General features: G+C 41.7%; 1 protein-coding gene, 1 long non-coding RNA gene and 1 pseudogene across 5 annotated transcripts in view; 2 read left to right on the top strand and 1 right to left on the bottom strand.

Annotated features, from left to right (window-relative positions):
• The window catches only part of TRAF7 (TNF receptor associated factor 7), an 83,703-nt gene that overhangs the window by 354 nt on the left and 57,201 nt on the right, over positions 1 to 26,148 (top strand). The window contains exons 2-7 of one of the 4 annotated variants that reach the window (XM_033914149.1): positions 3,512 to 3,594; positions 7,941 to 7,977; positions 9,262 to 9,378; positions 13,464 to 13,521; positions 13,890 to 13,981; positions 25,602 to 25,718. In XM_033914149.1, the coding sequence (XP_033770040.1) occupies positions 9,298 to 9,378; positions 13,464 to 13,521; positions 13,890 to 13,981; positions 25,602 to 25,718 (348 nt within the window). In that variant the 5' untranslated portion in view covers positions 3,512 to 3,594; positions 7,941 to 7,977; positions 9,262 to 9,297. Of the gene's footprint in view, positions 1 to 3,033; positions 3,050 to 3,511; positions 3,595 to 7,940; positions 7,978 to 9,261; positions 9,379 to 13,463; positions 13,522 to 13,889; positions 13,982 to 25,601; positions 25,719 to 26,148 lie in introns of those variants that run through there. The other 3 variants (XM_033914151.1, XM_033914148.1, XM_033914152.1) reach the window with 3 other exon arrangements.
• On the top strand, positions 5,139 to 5,289 carry LOC117345897 (annotated as a pseudogene).
• LOC117345466 lies at positions 7,965 to 25,711 on the bottom strand. Its single transcript, XR_004536440.1, has 2 exons — positions 25,042 to 25,711; positions 7,965 to 9,358 (listed from the first exon to the last, which is right to left on the bottom strand). It is a non-coding gene; the product is annotated as an uncharacterized LOC117345466 (long non-coding RNA).

Below are 26,148 nucleotides of genomic sequence, written 5' to 3'. Positions count from 1 at the left end.
AGTGCCTCAGCCAATTGCAGCTCAAAGGACCTCTAGGGGCTCCTTTTACAAAGGTGCGCTAGCGTTTTAACCCTTTCAGGACCAAGGGACATATTTGTCCCATAACTTTAAAATCCTATCAATTTTGATTGGGATAGTCTACAGTTCTAAATTTGATATGTACGGATTCCATATGATACTGCCTTTATGTAAACAAACTGGTTCCGACATTCATTCATTAGCGTCGTTGCCAGATTGACGAGAAGATTCACTTGCCACACTGTCCATAAGCCAGAAGTGTGATTTTTTAAATAAAAATAATGATATTTCACAAAAAAAATCAATTTTTTGGCATCTGCAAGCCCTTTTTACCATAAAAATGTTGTCAAAACCACAAAAATTGCCCTACGATCTGTATGGTCCTGAAAGGGTTAAACGCACGCACCGGATTAGCGCGCTATTCCACGCGTTAAGGCCCTAACGCACCTTTGTAAAAGGAGCCCTATGACTGTCGGAGCAGTGCAGAGCATTCAGCATGCCGGCGCTAAAAACCTCTTCCGCGCTTTTGTAAAAGGGGGAAACAGTCTGCACACCCCCCCCCAAAAAAAAAAAAAAAAAAGTGTAGCCCAAAATGTCAAATTGTACTCCGGTCATTTTGTAAAATGATTGATTAACTGTAAAAGGTCCAAGTGCCAAGCGTGCCCTTATGATTTAGACACACTAGAGACAAAACGACCAGAAAGAGGGAAAGATATCTAGAAACTCAGTTTCAAAAATGCCCGCTTGGTCAGTCTTGACCAGGCATCAAGTACCTTTTATGCCGTCCTTTTTTGAAAATGAGCCCCATTGCATGTTGTAGTGCTGAATGTAATGTAATGTAATTTATTTCTTATATACCGCTACATCCGTTAGGTTCTAAGCAGTTTACAGAAAATATACATTAAGATTAGAAATAAGAAAGGTACTTGGAAAATTCCCTTACTGTCCCGAAGGCTCACAATCTAACTAAAGTACCTGGAGGGTAATAGAGAAGTGAAAAGTAGAGTTAGAGGAAAAATAAAAATAAAATAAACATTTTAACAAGACAGCGTTGATCTAAATACTTTGGAAGGTAGAAGAGAGGAGAGAAAGGAATAGAAGCAGAAGGGGGAGCCGTTGAACAGTAGAATTCTGGAGAAATTTAAATGATAGAAATAGAACAAAACAAAGACAAAAGGCAAAACAATAGATAAGATTAAAGATAAATCATAAGCTGGAAAGAAAAATAAAATAAAACTTTGTCTTCAATCTACGGTTTCAGCGTCAGTGATGAAGTGGAGCAAGTAAGTTTAGGAGGAGCGATTGACGTTTCCAGAAAGGGCTTCTTCAGGGAAGAGACTTGGCAGACAGTCCCAGGATGCCTATGTCTCCTCCTCTGTGATGTTCTCCCATCCATGCATTCCCTCCCAGACACACTGCCCGTGCCCCAGCCGCTCCAAGGATCTTGTCAAAACTGCTTTAGTTACTAGTCTGTCAAAGTGTTTGACTATTTTAATGTCTTGCTTTTGCTGGATTTATTTATTTAATTAGTTTTCTATCTCATCTTCCTCAAAGAGCTCAGAACAGGTTGCACTCATTATATAGGTTAAACACATAATATACAGTTAAGAAGTTACAATTTGCACTATGGGCTCCTTTTACTAAGGTGTGTTAGGGCATTAACGTGCGGAATAGCGCGCGCGCTAGACCTTAACGCCAGCATTGAGCTGGCATTAGTTCTAGCCGTGTAGTGCATGGTGATATCCTGCGTGCGCTAAAAATGCTAGCGCACCTTAGTAAAAGGAGCCCTAAATTTGCTGTAATTTCAGTACAAGTTTATGATACAAGTTTTCATCCTAACTTGACATTACTAGAGGTCTAATATTAATGTACATTATATACAATTTACAGGTTACAATTTGCCATAGTTATCCTTGCAGTGCAAGGTATCCAATACAAGTTTTCCTAATGTGACACATACTGTGATCCGGTACCAATACACTTCCCCTTCTGTATTTGCGGTTTCCGTATCTACGGATTCAATTATTTGCAGATTTAAAACAAAAAATGCTTTTTCATTTTTTGGGCTATTTTAAACCCTGAAAGCCCCCCCCCTTAAGCCTTACCTGGTGGTCTAGCGGGTTTTTGGGGCAGGAGCGATCTTCCCATGCCCCTGCCCCATGCAGATCGCTCATAGGAAATGGCTCAAAAGACGACAGGAACTCAAGGCAGCCATTTCCTGTGAGCGATCTGCACGGGGCAGGAGCGTGCAAAGATCGCTCCTGCCCTGAAAACCCGCTAGACCACCAGGTAAGGCTTAACGGGAGGCTAAAGGGCTTAAAATAGCTGGGGGGATGCAGGGGTTAGGGGCAGAACCGGCCCGAATATTATTCACAGATTTTAATATTTGCGGGCCGGCTCTGCCCCTAACCACCGCAAATACGGAGGGGGAAGTGTATTGGTGTATTGTATACATTTCTTTGTAATTCATCAGTCATGGGCAGGGGAGTTTGGTGAAGAGGAATGTTTTTATTGCTTTCCTAATTTCCTTTTTGAAAAAACTCTACTGTAAGCTTTCTTTTTGTTAATGTTTCTGATGAAAAGCATGCTGGGATCCTTGATATAAGCATTAGCTATAGGACTAATTGGAGTGGCATTTGTTTAGCTAGAGATAGTTAGGTATGAAAAGTCTGTGAAATCTAAAATAAGCAAGGCGTGGCTGAGGCCTTCTTATGTGGATGTAGAGATTTGTGCTGGTATGTTTCTCTTTTCGAGCTAATGCAGAATGAGCTAAATGTGAGGTTGCCCATATATTTGCTAATAATTCTCATCTTATATTGCAAAAATAATGTTCTTTTTCAAAGCTGTAGAAAGTTACAAGAAGTTTCATTGAGAAGTAAATTAGCCTATTTCCATTTGCAGTCTGTGTTTATGCAAAGATCTGGGAGAAACCCCTCCAAATCTTAATATTTCTGTCCTGAAGACTTGGCTTGGATTAGGGGCACACAGCCATGGTGATCTTATATGCGACCTGTCCTTTAGGAAACTGGATGTAAGTGTTTTAATAAGTGAAATAGGGCTTTTAACAAGCAGTCCAGGACCTCAGAAAATGTGGCTTAAAGGAATGGTAAAATGAGTAGCTGAATTGTTGGAAACCCGGAACTCAGGCTTTTTTTTTACCAGCTGTTACTTCCGACAAGAACTGAATGAGACTGAGTTGACAACAGAAGATGGGATTGGCTGTGGGCCCTGAGTTTGGAACAACATTTGCATATCGCCCATTGCAGCGCATAGCTTTCTCTTGAGATCATTGATGATCCTAACAGGGAAAGTCTCAGCATTTCCCACCACAGGAAGGTAAAGGATCGGCTTGGGACACCTTCATTCCAAGAGTCTGTCCTGAGGGGAAGTAGGAAGACGATGTAGCAGGGAAGGAGGGCTCAGTAGTTGCTGACATTTAGATCCTAGTGGCTTAGCTTTTGCTTTAGTTCAGTACATTTTTTTTTTCTTGAAGGGGTGGAGGAACCTGAAAAAGTATTATTGAAAGCCAGCCAAATATGCATGCTGAAAAGAGGGTGGAGAATTCTTTGCCCATGTGTAAGTGTTGACCTGCTTAGCTTCTTATGGAAATAAAGCTATAGATATCAAATATATAATGCTTTTGCTTTGGATTTAGCTCATGACTTTCTGGCTGTTGATGAACATAGTAATGCTTGCCTTTTCAACGAATTGGGAGACAGTTGTAGAGAATCCTCCCCCCCCCCCCAGATCTTATGTATCCTAAGTCCAGAGTTCTCACTTTCTTTTCTGCATATTTGTTTTCGGAGTCCTCATTGAAATGGATCTGCTAATGTATGATTGATGTTTTCTAATTGGAATCCTTTACCTTTATGTTTTGAAGCAAACTTTTCTCTTTGTACAAGATTATACATGAACTGGGGGATGACGTGTAGTTTAAATGTAGCACCAGATAATTCACATTAGTCTGACACTTTTCTCAAAGACCCCAAGCATTCTGTAATTTGGTGCTTAGAAACATATAAGGACCAATTGAAAAGTAATGAGACTGGGTTTTGGTGGGTTTTTTTATTATTATTATTCAGTCAGATGACTACACGGGATCTAAACATTTTTCTTTTTCAAAGTAGCATCCTTCACATTCAACACATTTTTTGCAGCATTTCAAAAATTATTCAAAGACATACAGTAGACTGTTTTGTGACATCACTGTTTTGCAGTGGATGACTTCCCAGAATGCACTTTGTCAGTCACTCGCGGCTAATTGTTTCCCTACCGTATGCTTGCCATAACATTTCAAGAGTTCCATTACTGGTCTTTCCAATTTTAACACAAAATTCTGTCACACACCTCTGGTGTACCCTCACAGACACATCTTCCTCTCATTGTGACCCAACAATGAAGACTACGGCAGTCCAACTGCAGGTTCAGAAATGTCGATGTATGAGCTTCACAAGAACCAGCACAGTGCTGCCAGGTCTACTCCTTGGGAAAAAAAACAGGTGGTCTCATTACTTTTCAATCAGCCCTCGTACATGACGCTTGATATATTGAAGCCTCTGCCCTTTCTTTCACTCAGCCTGGATCCCAGAGCTGCATACAGAAAAGCAGCGTTTGAACAGGCAGGCATTGCTAGGTGAGCTTTTCGGTGATAAGCACGAATTTGTGGGAACTCGTCCCGTCCATAGGAGCTATCCTTAAATTACTCACTCCTTAACAAAGAGAAATCTTAAGATACTACCTGGGATGTCTTTTGTATAGATCAGAAGTAACATCTTATAATGTCTGAAAATATAAATGAAATTGAAGATCTGATCCTTTGTGCGTGTGCTTACATTCTCCCAGACTCTTGGAATGTCAGGCGCCTCTACATCTGTTTATCATTAGGCTCGTGACTTAGGGCTTTCTGTTTGGGAGAGAAGAAAGCTCAGGAAACTAGTGAGAATTTGGCCTTACCAGGGATAGGCTGACCTCGGCATCAAAACGTCATTTGTTGATAATAGATCGCACTTTTCTGAAAGGGTAAGTACAATTCCCCGGATTCCATAAAGTTGGAGGCCCAAAAGTCTGACTACTGCACAAGTTACAGAACGGTGCCAGTCGCATAACTAACTTAATTGTTAAACTTTGCGCAGTGGCAGTATCGTAGCCAATGAGGTTAAACCGAGGCGCGATTATTGCTTATTGAAAACTTAATTGTTAAATTAGAGACCAGTTGGCCTTAAGTAGCAATCCTAGCTATTAAATGGCATGAATTGACCCTGCACTTAGGCACTGTTCTTTAAACATGGCGTCTAAACACTAGCATGCAACTACAAAGGGAGCCGGTGCATGGGAGGGCGCAATGGGGCAAGTGTTTGTGTCTAAGGTCAGTCACCTGTATTTTCCACATTCTCGTGTCATGGCTCGTTCATGCACACCCTCGATACACATACCCGAGACGATAATTGGGCATGAACAATCAATTGGAAAGAATCGATGGATGGCTCAGGAACAGTCTGGATTGGAAATGTGTTATTGAATACTGCGGATGTGTACACTGGTTTTGGCAGGCAGGAGTCTTAGTGCTCAAATTTAGTGCAGGAATTGTGCTACAGGCTATTCAACCCAGACCACTCTTTATAGAACAGTGCTGGGTGCTAATTTTTACTGGCACCATTTACTGAATCTGGTCCATAGAGAAAGACAGCCCAGGGGAGACACACCAGAGATCCATAAAATACCAAGTGGAGTTGAATGGGTAGATGTGATTTAATATTTCTGCAACAACATATTTAAGAGATGGTCCCTGCTCAGTAGAGCTTACAATTAACAGACAAGAGGACAACTAGGGACTTAGGGGTTATGAGTTAAATGCATTCTCAAAGGGCTGGGCTTTTACTATTGCTTTGAATAGTTCCAGGGACGGTGCTTAACATACTGACTCAGGCAGGGTAGTCTTAGATTTACTGCTAATGCTTGCTTTGTGCCAAAGAGAGATTTTCTCTGGAGGTCATAAGATGTACCATATCCAGATGTGCTTGAAAAGTCCCTTTAATGAAGCCTAATATGAGAACTGGAAATATTTTACCATTTCTTGGTACTTAAAGATCTCTCACTACAATTATTCAGAGTAATTAATTGGGACTGGCATCTCTGTGTTCAGTACCAATCTAGTGTTTTTCTATTTACCACTATGTCTGGCTTTTTGTCAGCTGGAATGGGGACGTCCCACGTGATCATAACCTTCGTTCTACATAATTGTGATCTTGCCACTTTTCCAGTATAGTGATGTAATGTTTACACAGTTTCACCCTGATCCTTAGTTTTCAGTTCACCATTCATGAGTTGAACATTCATTGGGTGAGAGTTTCTGTATGTGGGTGTGCAATGCATCTTTTCCCTATTTCCTTTGTGTCTCTTTCAGCAGATGTATTGGACTTTTTTTCTCATATTGTCACATCTTTCTGTTTCTCTCTCAAGTACTTTTGCTTGCTGCGACACACAAAATGCTTCCTGTAGGGTCTGCAGGGAAGAAGCAAGATTTCTTTGGCACTAACAGACCAAATCAGAGGAAAAAATCTTTCCGTTCATAAATTTTTATGATCTGAAGAAAAAGGGTTACCTTGAAAGCTAATCAAACAATTTGCTACCCCCTTTACAAAACTGTAGCACAGTTTTTAGTGTTGGCTGTGGCGGTAACAGCTCTGACACTTATAGAATTCCTATGAGCGTCTGAGCTGTTACCGCTGCTCTAAATAAGAAGGTATTGTTTTTATTCCTTTTATTTTATTTTTATATTTTTTCTTAAACAGTGGACTAATACAGCTACCACACCATTTCAGTGTTCCTAAGTTGTAAGGAGAGTTTTAAGTACTCAGTGAGACTTTACTCTTCGACCTCTTAAAGAAACCATAGTGATTGATGGTCCTGAAACTTTAAGCTGGTTTCGGAAGGCGATTTCTGTTGCTGGGAGGATAGGAAGCTTTTATTTGGAGGGAGCAACATTCTGGCTCTTCTCTGCCTGGAGACTTGGTAGATAAGGACAGGTTGTTCACCCTCTCCAAAGTAGGGAGAACGAGAGGATACTCTCTAAAGTTGAAAGGATATAGATTCTGTACAAACGTAAGGAAGTTCTTCTTCACCCAGAGAGTAGTAGAAAACTGGAACGCTCTTCCAGAGTCTGTCATAGGGAAAAACACCCTCCAGGGATTCAAGACAAAGTTAGACAAGTTCCTGCTAAACAAGGACATACGCTGATAGGGCTGGTCTCAGTTAGGGCGCTGGTCTTAAACCAGAGGGCCGTCGCATGAGCGGACTGCTGGGCATGATGGACCACTGGTCTGACCCAGCAGCGGCAATTCGTATGTTCTTAGGAGTTTCATACAGCACTTTCTCCTCACACAGCTCCTCCAAAGTCTCAACGATCCTATCACAGGCTCCATCCATTTTAAGGAATTTTGCTCCAGGATCTGTAACCTGCTGTATGTCCCCTTTTTTTGATTCCTTTACCCGAGAGCTGTGCTAGTTAAGAAAATTATTTGGAGCTATTCTCAAGCATCTTTTTTGTCATTTTTCAGCTTCATTTGTTTTGGCTGAATTGCATTCTAAGGATGTCTAAGACTCTGTTGCAGAAACAACTTTTCTGCCTTCCACTTTTTCACATACCTTGAAGAGTTTAAGACAGGCTCAGAAGATGGGGCTAGAGAGGTTCATTGTCTGTGCTGTGTGTTTGTGAACTTTGTGCTGTATCAGTCCTGTAGATACAGTACCAGTAAGTGAAACACATGCCTGTTTCCTTATTGTCAGTATGTATCTACTGTGTTACTAGCACCAAATCCATAGAGAAAATGTAGCATTGCATCTGTATTCATGCTTGCAACTTGTGGAGAGCTGTTTAGTTAAAATGATCGTATCAATTTCTGAGCATCTCACTTTTCTTTCAGTTTCACCTGACACCACCCATTCTCTGCTGGATACTTGGTACGTAACAATTTAATTAAAAAAAAATAATAATAATTATATAACACCAATCTACAATTCTAAGCAGTTTACAAAATATATAAAATAATACATAAACTTCTTAAAATATACAAATACAAAATCAATGGTACATATGAATCAAATCTAAAACAATTTACGTCACTGGAATGCCTGAATGATCAAATATGTTTTCTAAACAAAACAGGTGAGCTCTGTGTGTTTCACGGCTCTCTTTTATTCACTCAGTAACTCGACATGTACTTGTTTCGGCCACACCGGCCTGCATCAGGAGTCTAAAACGTTGTTGAGGCTAATATAACCTCAAGGTCAAGGACCACACTGAGCTCTAAGGTCAGCTTGCATAGACTCCAGTTGATTGAAAACACTGCTGCCAGACTCATTTTTTTGGTAAGAGTAAATTTGACCATATCTCTCCGTTGCTCAAAGAATTTCATTGGCTTCCTGTTCATCTTAGAATTCAATTCCAGTATATCTGTAAGATCCTATTTGGTATTTTTATCACCCTTGTTCCTTTAGATTGGAAAATCCAAATCTCTCAGAAAATTTAGTCAATCTTTTTCTTTCAAATTGGCTGAGTTTTGGAATAAGAAGCTCAAATCTCTTTCTCTCATTTTGGAAAGCTTTAAAGACATTTCTCTTTGCTAAACACTTTGGAAATTAGTTATATTTTTAAATGTAGTCTTTCCTTCTTTTTCTTTTACTGTTAACTGAGTCAAGCTCCTATTGGTGATGACACGGTCTATAAATCTTAGTCCTTTAATAGTAGAAGCATCAGGGCTGGCGCAGGCAGTTGGTGGGAATTGCTGCTACTATCGAAAGACAAGTTTGAGATTGTTCTAGCTGCTCAGGGGGGTCCTTGTCCTTGAGGTTATTTAAGCTCCCGTGGCCTCAACAACGCTTTAGACTCCTGATGCAGGCCGGTGTGACCGAAACAAGTACATGTCGAGTTACTGAGTGAATAAAAGAGAGCCTCACCTGTTTTGATTGGACCTCTCCACTGTCTATTTGGTTGTGTTTGACCCGTGGAGGTGACTCTCCTGGTCAGACACTCTTAGATTCTTTGGAAGCACCTTCCATAACTGAGATCATATAACCATAAAGATTGACTCTCTATACAACACAAGTCTTATTTGCTTGAAATCTGGGACATCAAATAGCACCTGGTTTCCTGATGCCAAAGGTCGTCCTGGAACGTGCGAACATTTTTGTTACAGAGGTATTAAAGTAGAATTTCTGTTTCAAATGAATTCTTTCTTTTCAAAGGTGTCATCATTGGAAAGATAAATGCTGACTTAGATTATGAGCGCAAGTAAGAACCCACGTTTCAATCGTTTCTCGAGTGGAGCAGCAAACGGCAGTCCTGTTGAAAATATTAATGGGGTAAGAGTATAGTTTAATAGGGTTTCTTTTCATACAGGCATAAAGGGGCCACTTCCAGCAGCTGATAGTACAGAAGGGGGCTCTAGATATCAGGGAACAGAGCTATTACGTCAAGCGAGGATCGGGCACTGGGATCTTTCTGCACTGTGGAGTAATTCAGGTTCTCTCTGTCCATATAACTAGATGTATACAATGCTCCCCCGCAAATTCACGGTTGGCGGTTCGCGGACCTGGTCATTCGTGGTATTTTCTGACCAGGCAGCCGGAGCGCCGGCGAGGGTAGGAAATCACTTGCTGTATGCTCCGACCGCCTCTTCCTGTACTAAAGTCGGGCCTTACCAATCAGGAGCTGCATGTCAAAGCAGCCCCCGGGCCTTTGGTCTCCCCCGCTTGACCACTGTCCATTCTGAGTAGCACTTCCTTTTCTAGTGAATTCGCCCTCATCACATGACCAAAATAGGCCAGTTTCTGTCTTGTGAAAAGAGATACTTAAATACATTGAGGCCTGGATTCTCTAAACCAGTAGTTCCCAACCCTGTCCTGGAGGACCACCAGTCAGTCGGGTTTTTGAGATAGCCCTAATGAATATGCATGGTGCAGATTTGCATGCCTGTCTCCTCATGCATATTCATTAGGGCTATCCCAAAAACCTGACTGACTGATGGTCCTCCAGGACAGGGTCAGGAACCACTGCTCTAAACAACGTCGATATTGGCGCCTGCCAATCATTTGTCAATCACGTGACGGTGCCTTTTAGAGAATTGCACCTCCAGAAAAGATTAGCACCCAAAATGTAGGCCAGGTTTTCAACATTTCTGGCGCCTAAATTTGCGCTTTCGGGCACTTAATGCCACTTCTGGTGTTATCCATACATATAAGAACATAAGCATTGCCTCTGCCGGGTCAGACCAGGGGTCCATCGTGCCCGGCAGTCCGCTCCCGCGGCAGCCCTCCAGGTCCATGACCTGAAAGTGCTCCCTACCTAACCTAAAATATCCATACCCTATTCGCTCAATGTCCTGTAAGGTAAACCTCTATCTGTACCCTGTTATCCCCTTCGCTTCCAGGAAGTCATCCAGTCCCTTTTTGAACCCCAGAATTGTACTCCGGAGGCATGATTGCAGCAACTTTTATTTAGGCACTTTAAATTTAACGTTGCTTGCCATTTCCCAATTAACTTAGGCACCGTTTATAGAGTTATTTAGAGTCTGTGCTTGGGACAGTTGAATTTATGAAGTTATGGCATTTCTGCTTACAAGGTGCTATTTAGTCAATTGCTGTATTACGAAATGCATTAATTTGGGGTTGGAAAGGGATTTTTCTTACTTTTTTTTTATATTCTTTATTCATTTTTAAAACTTACAATAAGTGCAACAATTTATATTGAAATACATCACTTAATATCCTGTTAAAATCGAATTCAGATCCCATAGCCCTCGTCTTTCATCAAACATAAGAAGACATATAATAACCCCCCTCACACACACACTATTTGCACTCATAAGAAAACCAAAATACCCCTCACCCTTCTTCCCCCACCTTGGATGTGCATATTTAAGGGGAAAAATGATATTCATTACAGTATTTTGTTAATGGTTCCCAAATATCCTGAAATTTCCTAAAATTCCCCTGCTGCATGGCAATTGCTCTTTCCATTTTAAATATATGACAGGGAGTTCCACCAAAAGCTATAATTCAATCGATCCCAATTTTTCCAATTTCTCATAATCTGTTGTATGGCAACCCCTGTCATAATGAGTAATAGCTTGTTATTATTCGAAGATAATTGGCTCTTGGCCCTCATTGATGTGCCAAATAACACAGTATCATAAGTTAATGCAACCAGATTTTCCATCAAATTATTTATTTGCCCCAAAAAGGAAGTATCAAAGGACAATAGAATAGCAAATGATCTAATGTCCCAGCTTCAAGATGACAGTGCCAGCATCTATTAGACTTAGAGCTATCTAACTTCTGTAAATGAACTGGGGTCCAAAAAGCTCTGTGCAACAGAAAAAACCAAGTTTGTCTCATAGACGCAGACACTGTACATCTCATCCTCAAGCCCAAATTCGTGGCCATTGAGACGCAGTAATTTGGTGCTTATCTCAATGCTCCAAATGTCTCTTAGACCTGTTTTTGGTTTCTTATTTAAAAATCCAGATATTAATTTATACCACTGGGCGGCCAGGAAGTCCACCTGAAAACATAAGAACGGCAATCTACACTGATTACTAAGATTTTTCCATTCAGGGAACCCTACCTGAATGGCCTGCTTCAACTGCAGCCATCTATAATTTTGTGATTTATTAAGACCAAATTTGTGTTGCAATTGTGAAAATTCAAGCAGCTTACCATCAGAAATAACATCATCCAGAGTACATATACCCGCCTTCATCCAATATTTCCAGATGACTTTAAATCTGCCGATTTGAATCTTGGAGTTCAGGCATATGATTTGATAAGTTGATTTATTAATTGGAATAAGTGTTAAATTATTCACACATTTTAATGTTTTCCATGTATTAACTAATATTCTATTGTCCTTGTATAACCTGGGCATCTTAATACTTAATACATGACTCAATCTCAATGGTGACATAAGTTGCCATTCCAACCATAACCAATCTGGGAGATTTTCCATGAGCTCTGGGAGGATCCGGTGCATACCCTGATGCATAATAAAGGATTAATGGTACCTATAAAAATTAGGAAAATTTACCCCACCCTCCACAATTGGTCCTTGTAAAGATACTAAAGCAATTCTTGCAATTTTACCCTGCCAAATAAATTTTGTCAGCATACTATTCAATTTTTTATAAAAGGACCCCAGAAAAAGAACTGGCAACATACCCATTTGGTAACAAACCACAGGCAGAATCATCAGCTTTATCGTTTGAACTCTCCCCCACCAAGAAAAATGTGACGGGTTCCACTGCTCACACATATCTGTGACCTTTAGCAATAAAGATTTTTCATTTACTTTCATTGTCTCTTCCAGTGTATTTTTAATCCAAATACCTAAATATTTTATGCCCTCTTCCTTCCAAAGAAAGGGGAATGAATCAAATAAACCTTTTGTACAGTGTATATTAAGGGGAAGAACCTACGATTTACTCCAATTTATCTTATATCCTGAAAATTTCCCAAATTTCTCTATCAAATCCAGTAAATGTGGAATAGTAGTTTCAGGATTCCTCAAATGAAGTAGAATATCATCTGCATACGCAGATACTTTGTATTCCCAACCTGCATAAGGAATACCCTGTATCTCCTCTGCCTGCTGAATAGCCAATAACAAGGGTTCCAATACAATATCAAAAAGCAAAAGAGATAACAGACATCCTTGTCTAACTCCCTGTTTCATAGAAAAACGCTCTGAGAAATTATTATTAATATACAGTCTGGCAGAAGGGGAGCTGTATAAGGTTTGAATCATATGAATAAATCCTGAACCAATACCAAACCATTACATTGTTTGATGCATAAAGGTCCATTCTACCCGATCAAAGGCCTTCTCTGCATCCAAAGATCCTGAGAAGGCTGGATCATTCACATTTTTTGTTAAATTCAACATATGAAAAGCCAATCTGGTGTTATTATAAGAATGTCTCTGAGCAACGAACCCTGTTTGGTACATACAAATGATATGAGGGAAAGCCTTGGCCAAGTGTAAAGCCAATAGTTTAGTCAAAAGTTTTCCATCTACATTAATTAAAGAGATAGGTCTGTAATTTGAAACCAACATGGGACCTTTATTTGGCTTCGGCAAAACTATAGTTAAAGATTCTGCCATAGTAGCTATGATGTAACCTGATATTTAACAGGTGTGGTAATAGGGTATTTTGAAATGATTTCTACAACTCTACAGTGAAACCATCACTAAGGAATTTCAACGCTATTTGTAGTTCTTTCATTGATACAGGCTCCTCAAGACTTCCTTCTATATGCTCAGGAATTTTTGGTCCCTTAATTTCTTCCTTCTCAATTGCCTGTTTGCTACATAGGATGCTCAGTGAGCAGCAGTTAGAAAGCTCATTTGATGATGTTAAGTGTAAAGTAAAGATGTTTTCTGTCTGTTACAGACTAGGATGGAAACCACATTTGGTACTGCGTACTCTGCTGTAACAACCATCACCAAGGGTAAGTCCAGTATAACTGCTTCCTGAGAAGTTGGTTTTTTTGAATATATATATATTTTTTTATAAGTTCTTTGCCTTGTGCCCACAAGTGTTCTTTGCTGACCAAAGGTTTTTTGGGGGCCTCTGTAGAGTTATTGGCGATCTGAACCATTTCTTCACAGTAACACTGGTATGCCACAGCATAGCCTTTGCAGCTGGGCTCCTGATAGATGGAATGCTTTGCACGTCACCTTTCTCAGGAAGACCTTGGGAGATAGCGGGCAGAATGGGTAAGGGGAGGGACCTGGACCATTGTGATATTAAGGTGACATTTAGTGGTAGGCTGGTTCTCCTCAAAATATGGGAAATATTTATTTTTATACTTTTCAGCTGATGGAACCAGTACATTTAAACAGCATCGCAGAACGCCCTCATCATCAAGTACACTCACCTACTCTCCCAGGGATGAGGATGATGCCATGGTATGTGTCTAGAGTGCAGTGCTTTGATGGGAAGTGATTAGCTAAAGAGGCTTCCTTCAGTCTTATGCAATTGATGATTCTCTTCAGGCTTTGGTCAGGAACTGCAGGGTAGGAGTTAAATACACTGGCAGACTCCTGTGCTGAGGTCTCAGTACTGGGATAGGAGGAGCAGGGAGTGAGAGTGTGTGTTGGGGGAAAACTGGAATATCTGAGGGTGCTACAGTGCAAGACAGAGGGGCAATGGCAGGGATCTCGGCATTGCAGTGTACTATAAATGGCAATGTGATTTGTACTTGGTGAAAGTATTCTGGAAACTTTAACCTTAATTCTGTGAAAGAGCAGCATAGTTCCAGGATAAGGGGATGGCTACTTTCCAGAGATCACACAAGACCTACTGAAAATGGTGAAGCCTGTAAATATAATAAAAACAGAGGAACCAATTTCTGAACAGTTCACAAAACAACAACAGCAGAGAGGACAGTCCACCGATGGTTTGAAGGAATGTCTGAAGAGCCAGCCGTAGAGTTATCGAAAGTCTTCTATTAACAAGTATCAAGCCTTCAGGTACCCATTGCTCTGTGTCTCCCAGGAGAAGTGCCCGTTCAAGAGTCCTACAACTACTACTGTAACTTAGCATGCAACCAAATAAAGAAACGGAGATGGTTCTCTGACGGCGCAATATCCTGATTTCACAAGAGTGGATGATTTGAATAAAACAACTTCTTGCTAAAAGAGCTTGCCACACTGCTACAGGACAAAGTGAAAAGGGACTTTGTTTTCACTACTCCTGCTACTATCTACATCTTCAATGTTGAGAATTTGAGAGAAATGAGAGGGAAGAGGTGATGATGACGCAATGAAACTTACGTGAGTATTTCTGCCTGCTCAACTGGAAATTCAGCATACGAAGGACTTAGGTCACTGACAGAGCATTCCCATAATATCTGAGACTGATGATGATTCATATAAGAATAGCCTTACTGGATCAGACTAATATTCCATCAAGCCCAGTAGCCCATTCTCACGGTGGCCAATCCAAGTCCCTAGTACCTGGCCAAAACCCAAGGAGTAGCAACATTCCAGAATCTCAAAGATCAGCAAGATTCCGGAACCTGAAATAGGAGCAACGTTCCATGCAGAATCCCCAAAGAGTAGCAAGATTCCATGCTACTGATCCAGGGCAAGCAATGGCTTCCCCCATGTCTTTCTCAATAATAGACTATGGACTTTTCCTCCAGGAACTTGTCCAAACCTTTCTTAAAACCAGCTATGCTATCCACTCATACCACAACTTCTGGCAATGCGTTCCAGAACTTAACTATTCTCCGAGTGAAAAAAAATTTCCTCCATTTGTTTTTAAAAGTATTTCCCTGTAACTTCATCGAGGGTCCCCTAGTCTTTATAATTTTTGACGTAGTGAAAAATCGATCCACTTGTACCCGTTCTACTCCACTCAGGATTTTGTAGACTTCAATCCTATCTTTTCCAAGCTGAAGAGCCCTAACCATTTTAGTCTTTCCTCATACGAGGCGTTCCATCCCCTTTATCATCTTGGTCGTTCTTCTCTGAATCTTTTCTAGTGCCGCTATATCTTTCTTGAGATAAGGAGACCAGAATTGAACGCAATAATCCAGTTGAGGTGAATACCCTGAAAATAGTCAAGATACAGCCACCTGTACTGTGGGAAGGAATGTAAGAAGAGACGTTATTAACGTGGGCTACTGTTAAGTCAGGTGATTTTACTATAAGGTTCCATTTTATGCAATGAGTTGACTTAACAGTAGCTCACAATTATGGCCCTCCCCCATATTGTATTTTGCAGATTTTTATAATAGCAATATAGAAAGAAGAAATTTCAGTCAATGTGAGAACAAATAAGAAATTTGTTCTAACTAGCAAGGATTAAAATCATGTCCTCCAATATTCAGTTGGCAGTGGACAGATTTTTCTAAGCTCTGATTGCTGCCGGCTAAATTATTACCCAATATTCAGTGCCGAGCCATGTCTAGACACTGGCACTGAATATTAGATCGTAACTCCAGGTGACCTGGCAGCCCGGAGCTTATATGGGCCCCAGCTGAATATCAGGCTGAGGCCTGCTAAAGTTGTTGGGGTTTTTTAAAAAAAAGAAAACAAACTTTGCCCACTCCCGACCACCAAATGCCTCTTTGCTCTCTCCCCCAACCTGTGACAACAACAACCCCCCCCCCCCCCACACACACACACACACCGGAAGAGCCCACAACCTCTCCTAATCCACCCAAAAGTCTATGTAAGCCCTCCACCGGGGCTACCCACATTCTTTATGATCCAGCAGGCGTCTTGCATATGGGGGGGGGGGGGGGCAGGATTACAGCCCCCTTGCTGTGACCTTTCAAAATGGCTGTCGCAACCTCTCATGGCAACGTGCGGTTCTTCTGTGGATAATGTGTCCAAATTATTTGAGGAACCCAAAGCGCTACAAGATTATATCGATTGTCTTTCAGAAAATAAAATGGAAAACCAGATTTGTATGCACATTGTGACAGGATCTTGCCCGGGCCGAAGCTACCCGGGGGGAAATGCCTATCAGGTTGAACAGGTGGTCCACAGTAGGCAATGCCCTAAGTGCCTCCCAGCACACACTGAGTCTTCTTTGGTGCAGAAAAAGTACGGTAGTTTTATTGGGGAACACAAAAGGCATATGGTCAGGATATAAGCCATGGCATGAGTGGTGCAATAGTAAAGATACAAGATTCTTTGGTACAAAACCCAAAAAGTTTACTTTTCACTTCTGAGCCTTGCTCAGAGTGCAAATCCCTGTCCACAGGAGCCTTATTTAACAAACTCCCTCTTATAGCACAGCATAAAGGAAAAAGATGCCATGAGAAAAATGGTGGGAAAGAAGCTCAAAGGCAACATAGGGAAGACGGAATCCGTAGAAAAAGCCTGGACCTTATTCAAGGAGACTGTGCACGAAGCACAAAGCATATGCATCCCCAAGTTCAGAAAAGGGTGCAAAAAAAATAGAACAAAAAACCCAGTGTGGATAACAAGTGCAGTGAAGAAGGCGATAAGCGACAAGAAAGCATCGTTCAGAAAATGGAAAAAAGACCAAACAGAGGAGAACCAAAAAGGGCACAAAGAAAACCAGAAAGAGTGTCACCGAGTGATTAGAAAAGCAAAAGGAGAATACGAAGAGAGACTGGCAAAGGAAGCAACAAACTTCAAGTCGTTCTTCAGATACGTCAAGGGGAAGCAACCGGCGAGAGAAGAAGTGGGACCATTGGACGATGGAGACAGAAAGGGAGTTGTAAAAGAAGAGAAAGAGATAGCTGACAGGTTAAATGAGTTCTTCACGTCAGTCTTCACGATGGAGAATATAACCACCATTCCAGAACCCGAGGAGATCGTAATAGGAGACCAAGACGATAAGCTGGTCGATTTAGAGGTAAGCCAAGAGGATGTACTCAAGCAGATTGACAGACTAAAGAGTGACAAATCGCCAGGTCCGGATGGCATTCACCCAAGGGTACTCAAGGAACTAAAAGACGTAATAGCGGAGCCACTTCGACAGATATGCAACCTATCCTTAAAAACCGGAGAGATCCCGGAGGATTGGAAAATAGCAAATGTCACGCCCATCTTCAAGAAGGGCGCAAGGGGGGACCCGGGAAACTACAGGCCGGTGAGCCTGACCTCAGTCCCAGGAAAGATGATGGAGGCACTGATTAAAGACAGCATCTGTGAACACATCGAAAAAAATGGGCAGCTAAAACCGAGTCAACATGGCTTCTGTAAGGGTAGGTCATGCCTCACAAACTTATTGTACTTCTTTGAGGGAGTGAACAGCCAGGTGGATAAAGGGGAATCTATAGACATCATTTACCTTGACTTCCAAAAAGCCTTCGACAAGGTGCCACACGAGAGACTGCTTAAAAAGATATGGAACCACGGGGTACAAGGGGAGGTCCACCGATGGATCAAAAACTGGCTGGCAAACAGGAAGCAGAGGGTTGGCGTAAAGGGCCACTACTCAGACTGGAAAGGGGTCACGAGCGGAGTTCCGCAGGGGTCGGTGCTGGGACCGCTCTTGTTCAATATCTACATAAATGATCTAGAAGCGGGAACTAAGTGTGAAGTCATTAAATTTGCAGATGACACCAAACTATACAGCAGGGCTCAAACCAAGGAAGACTGCGAGGATCTCCAAAAGGATCTAACGCAGCTGGAAAAGTGGGACGAAAAGTGGCAGATGAGCTTCAACGTGGGGAAATGCAAGGTCATGCACGTGGGGAAAAAGAACCCGATGTTCACATACAAAATGGGGGGAACACCACTAGGGGTTAGTAACCTGGAGAGAGACCTGGGAGTGATGGTAGACGCAACACTGAAGGCATCGGCGCAATGCGCCACAGCCTCTAGGAAAGCAAACAGAATGCTGGGTATCATTATGAAGGGTATTACGACCAGGACGAAGGAAGTCATCATGCCGCTGTATCGTGCAATGGTACGGCCGCATCTGGAGTACTGTGTCCAGTACTGGTCACCGTACCTCAAGAAAGACATGGCGGTACTTGAGGGAGTACATAGAAGAGCAACCAAACTGATAAAGGGAATGGAAAATCTGCCATATACCGACAGATTGAAGCAGTTGGGACTTTTCTCACTAGAAAAGCGGAGACTTAGAGGAGACATGATAGAAACCTTCAAGATCCTGAAGGGCATAGAAAAAGTAGACAGGGACAGATTTTTCAAATTAAGGGGCACCACAAGCACAAGGGGGCATTGGGAGAAATTGAAGGGGGACAGGTTCAGAACAAACGCTAGGAAGTTCTTTTTCACTCAGAGGGTGGTGGACACATGGAACGCGCTTCCAGAGGCTGTTGTAGACAAGAAAACATTAAATGGTTTCAAAGAAGGTTTGGATAGATTCCTTGAAGAAAAAGGGATTGGGGGGAATAGATAGGTATAGACCATTGCTCAGGCAATGGGCCTGATGGGCCGCCGCGGGTGCGGATCGCTGAGCAGGATGGACCTATGGTCTGCCTCAGCGGAGGCAACTTCTTATGTTCTTATAACTTGTAAGGCTTTCTTTGGCACAAAATAGTCTTTTTAAAACAAAATAACTCTTAGGAACAGACTGGCTTTTCTCTAATGCCTGCAGGCTGTGGCCTGCAAACAAACACTTTCCTTTCTATTGCAAAATTCCCAAACACAAGCCCTCTCTTTTCCCAGCTTCTGGGCCAAGCACTGTGGTCCTGGCTATTGCCTTGCCTGGGACAGACCAGCTTCCCAAGCAGGCACTAGGTGCCAAAATCCACTCTGATATTTGGCCACCCACCCAAAACAACAGGCTGTCCACACTTCTATAGCACTGGTCCACTCTGGAATCTTAAATCACAAACTTTTGCATAGAAAAAAGAACAAAAATAAAACTTCATGGCTTTGCAACCTACTCACACTCCATTCTCTCATCATGTAGGTCTGGCAAGTTAAGAGTCCAGTGTCCACTCCGTGGGGCTTTCCTCCTCTGACTCCTCCAGTACAGGGCTAGGCTCTGTGGCTTCACCTTCCTCCATTTCCCACTCAGCTATCTCTGCCTGTGGCCTCCTCCTCTCTGCATTATAGGGAGTATGTTGAGTGATAAAGGAAGCCATTGGAGAATTTCAGAGAGAGATAGTGATTGTGTATATGTGCGTATAATATATATAAAATAGGAGGAAGGGGCCAAGATGGTGTCGAGCTCTCTCAGTGGCTGGATTTAATTTGATGGTTTGGCTTACCTCTGCCAAATTTGCTATGGGGAAGTAGACTTATCCTCCAGCATTGATGGCCCTGAAGCACCTTGTTCAGATGACCATCCCAGGAGTGATGACCCAACAAACGACAGTGGTGGTGCCAGCTTCAGGAAGTATGCCTGATATAATGGCTGACCTTAGTGTAGACCGGGCTTCGTTGAGTCCGGATCAGAGACAACTCAGATGCAAGAACTGCTCTCCCATGAGGAGTTAGCAGCATTCAGCCCTGGAGGATCAGTGGTGAGATGGCCCTTGAAGGAGTGCCATGCTGAGGCTATGGGTGGAAAAGGAGAGGCCTCCAGAGGTAATCTAATCTATTTCTGTGTCGCACATACCTAAGCAGGCTCAAGGTGACTTACAAATAGAAGTGAGAGGAAGCGGAGAGAGAAGGGGAGGAGACATGGGGGAACATTTGGGCAGGGGAAGATCTGAGATGTTCAAGTGTCAAAGAGGTAGGTTTTCAGTTTTTTCTGGAATGTGGTGTAGTTGGTTCCGTTCTGGACATTTCAGTGAGGTCATTCCAGGTTTTCATCCCTAGGAAGGTAAGCATGGAGTGAAAAATTTGCTTGTATTGGAGATTCTTTGTTGAAGGAAGGTTTAGTAGTATCCTGTTAAGGGTTCTGTGGGAGGTAGACCATGCCTTTGAGAAGAGTTGGATGAGTGGAGCTGCTGAGTTTCGTGTATATGATGCATGAAGTTTTAAATTTTATTTGTGATGGAATGGATAACCAGTCATATTTTTTCAGGTTAAAAATTAGTTTTACAGCTGTGTTTTGTATGAGTTGCATTTTATGGATCAGTGCGGTGTTGATTCCCATGTAGGCAGAGTTGCAGTAGTCTAGCTGTGGTAGGATCATCGACTGAACAATTAGAGCAATTTGGAGAGATGGTTAGAATGTGTGCTGTCATGAATATGGATGCCCTGTGGAAGGCTATTGAGGTCATGGACTCTAGCTTTAAGAAAACAATTTCTGTATGGAGAAGTGATTGTAGAACGATCTCCTCCAGTGCGGATACACAATGAAAGACCTTGCATGGTAAGAGTATTGAAAAGCATGAAGGGCAGCTAATGCAATTGAAACAGCTAGAAAATGATATTGTTAAAGAAAGATCTTTCCTTCAAACCTAGTTGGAATATATGGAAAATTAGAGAAGAAGAACAATAATTTGAGGTCCCTGATAATATCGGCATTGGAAATGGTAGAGAAATACCTCCGTGAGGTATTATTGATTCCATCAGAGAATATGTCATCAATTAATGAGAGTTCAATATCTTACCCTTAGGAGAGAACCAGAATATTCAACACCCCAATATTGTTGGGGTTGTGCAAGAAGAGATGAATTTGACTAATGTTTGGAGAACTCTTTTCAAAAGAATCACTTTGCTGTGGAACTTGATAGAGATTTTATTCTTCGTACTTATTTCAGACATCTAAATGAGCAATTTCTTGATTCAGTTATTCATTTGTTTCCTGATATATCACAAGTGTCACAGAGAAGGAGGAAGGATTTTTTGGCATTTCGGCCTAGAGTCATGGCTCTGGGAGCCACTTTTATATTGACATTTCATGCTAAATAGTGGTGGTAAAAATGTTCTTTTCCTTGAAGCAAAGCAATTGTTAGATTTTATAGTGGCCAGAGAAGGTGGACCTGAGACTCCTTCCACAAAGTAGCACAAACTGACTGCTGGGACTTGCTCCTAAAGCCGCCTCTCAGTTCCTTTTAGTTTTCTATTTCTTTGGCCCCGTAATTGATTGTGGCCTAAATAATGATTATTCTCTCAGAGTTTCCACAGCTAGTATTGTGCTTGTTGCAGGTTTCCAGGTCTCGCTGCATCTTTGTCGGTTTCTGCCTGATAAATAATGATTAGTTTTCTGGTGATAATCCCACCTTTGTAAATTGTTTTTCTTTTCCTGTTTCAATTTAATCTGTATTCAAATAATATGTTTTGCTTGTCTTTATGTTAAAATTTATAAATAAATAATTTTTTTTAAAAAGGAGAACAAAGACTGGGCTAGGCATAGCAGGGCAACACCATTTTCAAGATGTCAGATTGGAGAAGCAGGAACAGGTGGGCATCGCTCCTGCTTCCTACAGATGAGAGGTAAAGGATATGAGGGTGGGCCTCTGCTAGGTTACCTGGTGACTTTGAGAGGGAGGAGGAGGTCTGGCCTGGAGTCCCAGTGGGACCCCTCCCATTGCGTTTGTCCTGGAGGAAAGGCTAAAGAGGTTAGGGCTATTCAGCTTGGCAAAGGGGGGCTGTAATTGAGGTCTACAAAATCCTTATTGTGTAGAATGGGTAAAAGTGAATCTGTTTTTCACTTTGTCAAAAACTACAAAGACCAGGGGACATGGAAATACTTTTAAAACCAGTAGGAGGATATATTTTTTTAACTCAAACAATAGTTGAGCTCTGGAGCTTGTTGCCAGATGATGTGGTTTAAGAAGTTTGGACAAGTTCCTGGAGGAAAAGTCCCCACATACATGTGGGAAGCCACTACTTGCTCTGGGATTGATATCATGGACTTTTGCTGCTATTTGGGTTTCTGACAGATATTTGTGACCTAGATTGGCCACTGTTGGAAGTAGGATACTGGGCTAGATGGTCCATTGGTATGTCCCAGTTTGGCTCTTGTTATAACATAACTTTATTCTTCTATACCGCCATAATCAAAACAATTTCTAGGCGGTTTACACAGAAGAAGGCTGGACAATCGGCGAAATACACATAGTTAAAATACAACAATTTTCTTAGTATATTCAATGTAAAGTTTTGTTAACTATAGTATTCACATTTTGGAAATGAATTTATCAAACAACGCTGACTTAATTACTTTTCGAAAAGCACCATACGACCCCCCAGGAAAGAGACCTGGGAGTACTGGTCGACAAGTCAATGAAGCCGTCTGCACAATGCGCAGCGGCAGCGAAAAGGGCGAACAGAATGCTAGGAATGATTAAGAAGGGGATCACGAACAGATCGGAGAAGGTTATCATGCTGCTGTACCAGGCTATGGTACGCCCTCACCTGGAATACTGCATCCAGCACTGGTCGCCATACATGAAGAAGGACATGGTACTACTTGAAAGGGTCCAGAGAAGAGCGACTAAAATGGTTAAGGGGTTGGAGGAGTTGCCGTACAGTGAGAGATTAGAGAAGCTGGGCCTGTTCTCCCTTGAAAAAAGGAGACTGAGAGGAGACATGATCAAAACATTCAAGATAATGAAGGGAATAGACTTAGTGGATAAAGACAGGTTGTTCACCCTCTCCAAGGTAGAAAAAACGAGAGGGCGCTCTCTCAAGTTAAAAGGGGATAGATTCTGTACAAACGTAAGGAAGTTCTTCTTCACCCAGAGAGTGGTGGAGAACTGGAACACTCTTCCGGAGTCTGTTATAAGGGAAAACACTCTCAGGGATTCAAGACAAGGTTGGACAAGCAAATAAATTGCATGTGTGCATGTGTTAATCCTGTAAGTGATTAAATGTGTGCGTATGTTAATTGAAAGCAGAACCTATAGAAAAGGGAAATGTGTACCATTTTTTTAAAGGTAAAATTGATAACTTAGTTTAGAGGCCAACTTTACACTAGTTTTGTTTGTGGATAATATGAAACCTACCTTTTCGTTGGAAAAAAATATTCTTGAACTCTGTGCAATTACATGGAGACAAAAAACTGTGCATGAAGACAAATATATCTTGCTTTATCACTCAGCAGAAATATTCCTTTTTCATTTTGAAGATTTATTCTAATCTGCAGTGGTTTGAGTCACTCCAGGGTGAGGTTTATTGCGGTATCTAGAAACAGACAGCACCTAGGGGCCTCTTCTGCCTAAAACTATTTAACCATCTGGACACAGCCGCTGACCGATTAAATGGCATGTTGGTGCTTAACCGCTATTATTGAGCGGGAGATAAGCGGTTATCTGCACTGAGTATTACTGGGTAGCACCTACCCCGTAAACGGTTACAACCCACAGAGACTGTGTCTGAATACAAAAGAGTCTGGGATAGAGAGAACGAGATAATGGCCTTTATCTCCCATCATGTTTCTATGTTTATCTGGTTAGGCACATATATTCACTGCCTAACCAGATAAGCTTAACAGTTAAATAGGACCATAGAAATAGATGTTCTGTCTTTAACTGTTTAAATGCCAAATGGTTAGTTCTGAATATTGGCTTAACCGGTTAACGTTTTAGCAGTTAACCCACCACCACCACCATCAGGAACAGCCCAGCATTGAATATCTGGGTTTAATTCCACAAAAGTGATGCTGACTGAATATCGGGTCCATATGGTTTCTATATGAGTCCTTTACTAACGGTTAACAGGGCCTGTCTTATTCCTTTGAGCACGCTTGTAAACGATCTTAGAATATGTTTGTCCAAAGCATTTTACTTAATGCCTCTCATACAAAGCTTTCTACAGGAGCTGCAGTCTGACCTGTTCCACAGACTGCCATAGTGACTTTTTCCTTTTCCTTTATACCTCTCAAAAGCACAATCCTTCTTTTTCACAGAGAGGGTGGCCAGTGCACTTGGTGTAATTAAGAGGTCTTTAATGGTGGGGAATGAAGTGTAAAATGTAATATTATTCAAGTCAACTATAGGCAGTCTAGATGGTCATAGGAGGAAATATTTTTCACTCAGAGAATAGTTAAGCGGTTGCTAGAGGTTATGGTAAGAGCAGATAGCGCAGCTGGTTTTAAGAAAGGTTTGGACAAGTTCCTGGAGGAAAAGTCCATAGTCTGTTATTAAGACATGGGGGAAGCCTCTGCTTGCCCTGTATCAGTAGCATAGAATGTTGCTATTGGCCAGGTACTAGGGACCTGGATTGGCCACCGTGATGGACCATTGGTCTGTCCCAGTAAAGCTAGTCTGCGGTCAAAGCAAAACAAGGTGTCCTGACAGCTAAACACAACTTCTGATGAATGCCAACTACCCAAAGTGTCTCTCAAATGCCCATTCAGTGGTTACCCGTTGAGGAACTACAAGAAGAAAACATTTATGCCAATCTACTCTGACATGTAGCACTGAAAGATAACAAACAGTGTTCCCCATAAAAGAGCAATTGGGTCAATGACTCCATTTCCTGTGGGTCAAAATACTCTCCGTCGCCCATTCTCTCTCTGAGTTACCCTTTTGTTTTAGCCTTGCTGTCACCGGTCTTAGTTGAATTCATGCCGGAGACTTATGAAAGGATATTGCTTGGCTTGATGGTCCTTGAGCTGAGTCAGCATGGCTTTTCTTATGTTCTTAAAAGAAACTAAATAAACTTACCTTAAATGCTGTTCAATCTTTAAATCAGCAAGACACAGGAGTATTTCCTATTTAGGTTGGAAATGCTTTAAAGCCAACTGCAGACATGCGGTCTGTGGCAGCAGGGCTGCAGTGTTGATGTTTTGATTTCTCTCCTGCATCCTTCGCTCCTCTGCCCAAAACAGGAAACTCCTAGAATTCAATAGCAGGAAGTGTCCACATTTCCACTGAGAAACTTGGCAGAAGTGGCTGTAAGGAGATTACCAAGTACCTGGCAGTTTTCACATGTGATTACCTCTTCTGAGCTTTGGTTGGTGCTTCCCTGTGACTTCATTTCAAATGGACTCACTCTTACTCTTAACAGTACTTGTTTTTTTTTTGTGGGGGGGTCTGTGCGTGTGCATCCTGTGTATCATAGAATTGCAAGAAGCAGGCACAAAGTGGGGTTGAACAGGTTTCTCAACATCTTTTGGAAATGTAAATTTGAGGATATTTTCAGGAGTTCATTGTATTTTGGGAGGTTGCTTGTCTCTCTCATATTCTCTCTAAGGCTCCATCTTTAACCCTTTTTTCTCTTCTAGCCTCCTATCAACACTCCCCGACGCTCTGACTCGGCCATCTCTATACGCTCGTTGCATTCGGAGTCAAACATGTCCTTGCGCTCCACATTCTCACTCCATGAGGAAGAGGAAGAACCTGTAAGTGTGTTTTCATGTTTGGGACTGTGGAATAAAGTCCAGGCTCACATGACTGCATAGTTGATAGATAACTCATTGCTTTCCTTTTTTTTGTTGTTTATTGGACTAGCTTAATGCATTTTTGACTTTGCTTTCAGATGCCAGAAATGTCTTCCTCAGGTCGCGACTGTCCTGAGGAATGAGGCCTTTGGCCTCCAAAAGCTGGTCAAAAAGAGCTAAGTTACTTCAATAAGAAGTTATTTTTGTTTATATTAACCTTTAAAGTGGACTAGAAGGCTTTCAGAGTGTAAGAATATAAATTTTGTAAATAAACAAATCAAGTGCACAGATTTTCATCTCCTTAATTTTACTGCTCTTTATATCTGGGGGAGGGCAGTCTGCATGTGCTATGTGAGCTGCTATAATCATTTTAAAAGGCTAGATGAAGATT

Source organism: Geotrypetes seraphini, chromosome 11, assembly GCF_902459505.1.
Source record: "Geotrypetes seraphini chromosome 11, aGeoSer1.1, whole genome shotgun sequence".
NCBI classification, from domain to species: domain Eukaryota; kingdom Metazoa; phylum Chordata; class Amphibia; order Gymnophiona; family Dermophiidae; genus Geotrypetes; species Geotrypetes seraphini.
The sequence above is the reverse complement of the archived record's forward strand: the minus strand, read 5'-3'. Positions and strand labels throughout refer to the sequence as shown.